The following is a 5521-nucleotide window of genomic DNA, read 5'->3' as shown; positions in this document are numbered from 1 at the left end:
GTTTGTAGTCAATTCATGCTCAAAACCTATTTTAAGTCAATCATTGGCCTATAAAATGCTGGGGGGGCCACATAAAATGACATGGCGGGCCACATGCGGCCCGCGGGCCTTGAGTTTGACACATGTGGGTTATTGTTTATGTGAGATTTTCTGTGCCTTAAAAAGTACACACAACAATATGATTTTTTAAATTGCACAAAAGAAAATCATGATGGGAAAAGCCCTCCACAATATGTGGGAATCACAGATGGAGGATAAAAAAAACCTTAAAGTAAACTGGTTTGGCATAATGTCATATGTTTAAAAAAATGGCTGCAAGAAAACTCACTTCTAAATCAGAGAAATATTTAAAACGTATAAAATAACCGGAACTGTGACACAAGACCATGTTGACGCCACACAATGAAGAGGATTGTATGGGAGGACGAAAAATAAAAATCTGCAAAACGATTAGAAGATTCAAAGAGTGTCTACTTTGGGTCAGTAAGTTTCGAAGCTTTTAAATACATTTTTCTAAGGGTTTCAAAAAAAAGAAATAGTGGAGAGTTCTGTATGTTGTTAGTTTAGTGTTCATAAATAGCTGCCGGACGTTTTACCTGAGTCTGGTGCTGTGAATAAGCTGGCGGCTCTTCTGTGGGTTTCATGATGGCGGGTTGTGTGTTCTGGGATGGGGCGGGCGTCGGTTTGGGCGCATTTCCAGGCGCTGCCTGCAGACCAGCAAAGAATGTTTACATTGTTAGTTATGCAACCAAAACTTTACTGTTTGTTTTTTTTTACACTCTGAAAGTTACAGCATGGTAGACAGAGGACGGTGGATAAAACTAGGTCACACTAAAACACACACACTCTCACAATCTGAAGCTAACCGTTCTAGCGTCTGTGAAGGGGTTATATTCCTCCAGACCGCCAGGAGGGGCCGACTGTGTCACCTGGGTCACCGAAGGATCCTACAAGGTACGAAAGTTCATACAGGAGTTTAGGGAGGGAAAACTACAACTACAAATCGGTTATATAAAGTTTTCTACTCAGCTTGTATAGAAACTGGAACAAATTCATTGTTCATTCATTCATTTACCAGATTCTGCTTTTCTTAAAGTGGTTTCACTATTAAAAGCAAACTTTGTATTAGATTAGGATGCGCTAGACATAATCTTTTTGAGGTTGTGTGACAAAAAAAAAAAATCCACTTTCAGGGATTATTTTTTTCAATTAATTTGCTAAAGAAGTTTGGTTCTTTTCTGTTCTTTAAAAGCAAGATTAGAAAAAAGTTCAACTATGTTGAGTCAAAAGGTTTCACTTTGTTGACGGCAGTAATTAGGTACTTGGGATTAACAACTCTTTGCTAACCCAGATCATGACATAAAAAAGAATAATTTCACAGGCACCTTCAACACTAATAAGCAGTGAAAAAAGTCTATAGTAAACACACTTGTTTAGGTGAGCAGCTGGGCAGAAAAACCAACACTTTTATGAGGCAGGCCCCAGTTATTTACTCAAAATAAATGTATGTTTCTGCTGCTGTTTGGGCTCAAAATGCTTGATTGGCTATTATACTTTTGGTTGGGTATCTTCTCAAAAACAACCTTTTTTATTTGCCACTGTGGGCTTGATATGGTACATTTGTTTCATATGCATCAAAATTAGCAGCTTTTCTTAAAAATTCTTTACTTGATGGTTTCAGGAAAATTTATATACGTGCACATACTCTATTTGCCTGTGCAAGATTTAGATTTCATCAAATGTTAGACATAACTTTCAGAATCTTACAATTATTAGTGAAAACTGAAAATCTTTCTGTTTCAATTCAGAATATTCTCAGTTGCTGTTTTTGATTTTTTTTTCTTTTTAGCGTAATCTAAAACTAATCTTAAACTAACAATTGCTTGTACTCACTAAAGATGGATTATTGATTAATGAGTATTTGGCATCTAAAACATGTTTGAAGTTGAACATTATTTTTTGATTCTCTCTTAAGTTTTTACAGATTTCAACGAGAGATGCACAATACCCTCAAGTATGCTTTAAAACACTGCAACTCACTTCTTATGTACACATATTATTGATTTATTTTAAGCTTTTAATCCTCATCCAGACAATCGTTTGCTATTTAACATATGACCAACTTAAACATCTTGTTGCCTTTAAATGGCATATAGGAGATATTAAAAACACAAAAATAAATCCGAACAATCAAAGCATGGACGCCTGAGTGAAGTCATCTCGTTGATAAATTCGCTTGCACTTAATTGCTATTGCCTGGCATTTCAGTTATCAAGGCCTACATCCTAGCGACAGCTGTAAATAAAACAATTGTTGACAAGCACGTTAAACTTTAATATAGATAAAGAAAACAGTAAGATTTGTACTATAGAATAAGCTTTATGCAATGTTTACAGGCGATGGTCAAAGCTAGTATTACCCAGCTAGCATATATTTACAAGTTGTTATTACAGTATTAACAGCAACGTTTCCATTAATAATCTGAGACATAATTGTTTATAAATCATCTTAAATTCAAAGTAAATGGCAATATATAGCATCTTCAACTCCCAGAGGAGCTTCTCTATTAGGCTGTCAAGCTATTAGCCTGGATGCTAAAGTAAGAATGTAGGCTCAATGAGAAGTAACGGTTTTTGTTAGCCAGCCATGCTAGCAACGTTAGCTACCTGAAAGGGATTGCTGAAATCCGGGTCTGCGAACGGATTACTGTCAAAATCAGACATCGTGTCGCCTTTCTAATTACTGTCTCCTTCAAATAAGAAACCACCAATTCTCCGGGAAAGGTCTAGTCCTCGGATCTGACTGCCTGCTTTTGCTGGTAGCAGCCCCCTTTGCCTCCTCCTGCAGATGGAGAGCTCTCGCTTAGCAAGTTAGCCAATAGCAGAAAAATGGCAGCAGCTGAGAGGATGCTGATAAACAGCGTCAGAGTCAGACAGCATCACGATGGCTGGACTACCTGGGCAGGTACAGCACATGGGGACCCACGGGTTCAAATTTACAAAAAACAAAGTGGCTCATGGGAAACATATTTCTATATTTACTTACTGTTCACAATATACATAGTTTATCACATGGCAGTGAGTGATTTTCTACTTGCTTTTCCGTTTTGTTGTAAGTTGTTTCCTAAAACATTATCAAAAATATATCCTCCCAACAATAAAGACAGAATGCAGAATCTCTATGAAGTTCATTTAAGTTTGCACACTTAAAGACCTTTTTATGTCAAATTTCTCATTTATGCAGAAAAATCTGGTTCGTAAAGCTGATTGTGATTCTTGTTAAACCTAAATACAGATGTGCTTTTGAAAACACTTTAGAGAGAATCGACGACTCATATGGAAGGTTAAAATATTACCTCAAAACAACATCTGAGGCCCCACAGGCCTTGGCTCAGTATTCATTATTAAACAATAAGAAGAAATAAAAATGGCATGTGGGAGAGATCCTAGACCAGCACCACTTCTGACCAAGAAGAACACAATATCCTCTCCCAATTTTGCCCAAAAACACTTCTTTAAGACTGAGTAAAATATTAAATGAGCTGATCAGACTACGTGGAAGAGGTGCATCGCTTCGCATGTTCTTTCAGAAAAAGAACATCATATTGACTGTCAAACTGTGGCGGTGGGGGTGTGATGATATTTAACTGCTTTGTCTTTTCAGAACCAGAGTGAGTTAACATCACTGACGGTGATGGGATCATAAATCCTCCTCTATACCAGAACAATCAGAAGAATGATGTTCAGCCCATCATGCAGCAGGATCCAAATGAAGGTAGGAAATCCGCATGACCTTAAATAGGCTGCGTTAAAAAATCTGCATGTGGTTGAAGTAAAATAATTTTCTAGCTAAGAGGGAGCCAAAAAGTATTGCACAGTGATGTAAACAATTACTAAATATCAAAAATACTTGAGAGCACCACTTGTGATAGGGTTTAGAAAGCAGTAACTTTTTAAAAAAGCATTTCAAAAGGGTATTTTGAATAAAAGTCTGAAAACAATCTTTGCTTGAAAAAGTCTCATCAATGAAAATATTGATATCGCTGCTCCAGAGCACTTAGACTCTGAAGTCTGCAGCCATCTGACTCTAATGATCTGATGGAAAACTTGCATTTGAAAAATCTCAAATTTGCTGAATTCTTATTTGAGAATGTTTCAGATCTATGTAAAAAGAATATCAAAGTGCAGAAGAGACATGTTGATATTCGGAGAGATATTGGGCAAAATCTGAGGAATGCAAACGCTGAAGCATCGGACCTGGTTAATTGTGGATTTCCACTGTTCAAGCTGTCTGTGTGCCAAAATATTTACACTCCTGCACTTTGGCCTTTTCCAGTATGAACTTAAATTCTTATGGTTGGATTAAAGTAGATAATTGTAGATATTTTTATAATTGCAATTACTATCAGCAAACTTCCCACTTTTGTCTGTACAAGGTCAGATCATCCTTGTCCAGGTTGAAAACCAGAGAAGCTCTGTACTGGGTTGTTCAGATTATTTCTGGAGCTGTAAATAAATAATAATAATAATAATAATAATAATAATAATAATAATAAACATTCAGGAACATCTTTCCAATTACTGCACAACTGTTCTCACACTCTCTAGAGTCAAACTTATTCTTGATGAAGAACCTGATGGCCTTGTTTCATCATTATGTTATGTAGTCTGATTAGCATATCCAGTGAGGTAGTGTTGTCAGAGAGTTAGAAAAGATAATCAAAAAGCAGCATCGGCGGCCGGTTCCAAGTTTGTCTGGTGGATTTTACTGTTCAACATTTTGTTTTCTGACATCCAAAAAATTTTATACAGAACTGACAGCACACCTGCACTCCATTAGATGATACCACGAGAAAACAGGTAAAAAAAAATAAAAATTCTAAATAAAGAAACAAGAATAAGGATACTAATGTAACTTACACACTCATCTACATAATTAAATGGTCTGCAAAATAAGACATTTAATAAAGGGTAACTCAACAAACATTGTTTGTTTTTAAAGAAAACAAACAATGCAATACAAGAAATAAAACCCTTCATTTGGTTGCACCCAGTGATGCAATCAGTGACATCATTCACCCATTTAAACAGGAAATGCTGGGCCCACCCCTCCCTTATAACCGTAGCATTTAAGGACAAAAAATGGTGAGTTTAAAAGAAACAAACAAATAATTTACCAGAAATGTACCATGCCACAAAATAAACATTCATGTTTATCTAATGATTTAGTAGTGTCAGCTTAAAAGTGTCAGCTTGTATGTAAACCGCTAATAATGCTCCTACAAACAAACCTGGGATAGTAAGTGAAGTAAAGTTATGACAGAAATGTTTAAATTAAAGCTTTATGACCAACTATAGAAAGATGAAATAAATCAGAGATATATTTAAGGGACAGGTGGAAAATAAACACAAACTTAAACCACTTTGTCTCAACCTTTTGAACATATTTGGCCTTTTAGGCAAATCTTTGCCTCCAGCATAATGGCTTCAGGCATGACTGCATCCAACCCTGTGGCTTCTCT

General features: G+C 36.2%; 1 protein-coding gene across 4 annotated transcripts in view; it reads right to left on the bottom strand.

Annotated features, from left to right (window-relative positions):
- The window catches only part of LOC106956819 (secretory carrier-associated membrane protein 1-like), a 13334-nt gene extending 10405 nt beyond the window's left edge, over nucleotides 1–2929 (bottom strand). For 2 of the 4 annotated variants that reach the window (XM_015047878.1, XM_015047879.1), the window contains exons 1-3: nucleotides 2667–2928; nucleotides 867–947; nucleotides 597–707 (exon numbers count right to left, since the gene is read on the bottom strand). In XM_015047878.1, the coding sequence (XP_014903364.1) occupies nucleotides 597–707; nucleotides 867–947; nucleotides 2667–2723 (249 nt within the window). In that variant the 5' untranslated portion in view covers nucleotides 2724–2928. Of the gene's footprint in view, nucleotides 1–596; nucleotides 708–866; nucleotides 948–2666 lie in introns of all 4 variants that reach the window. The other 2 variants (XM_015047880.1, XM_015047881.1) reach the window with 1 other exon arrangement.
- Nucleotides 2930–5521: the final 2592 nt, after the last annotated feature.

The sequence above is a fragment of the Poecilia latipinna genome, unplaced genomic scaffold, assembly GCF_001443285.1.
Source record: "Poecilia latipinna isolate Pla-1442-1.1 unplaced genomic scaffold, P_latipinna-1.0 Scaffold846, whole genome shotgun sequence".
NCBI classification, from domain to species: Eukaryota; Metazoa; Chordata; class Actinopteri; order Cyprinodontiformes; family Poeciliidae; genus Poecilia; species Poecilia latipinna.
The sequence above is the reverse complement of the archived record's forward strand: the minus strand, read 5'-3'. Positions and strand labels throughout refer to the sequence as shown.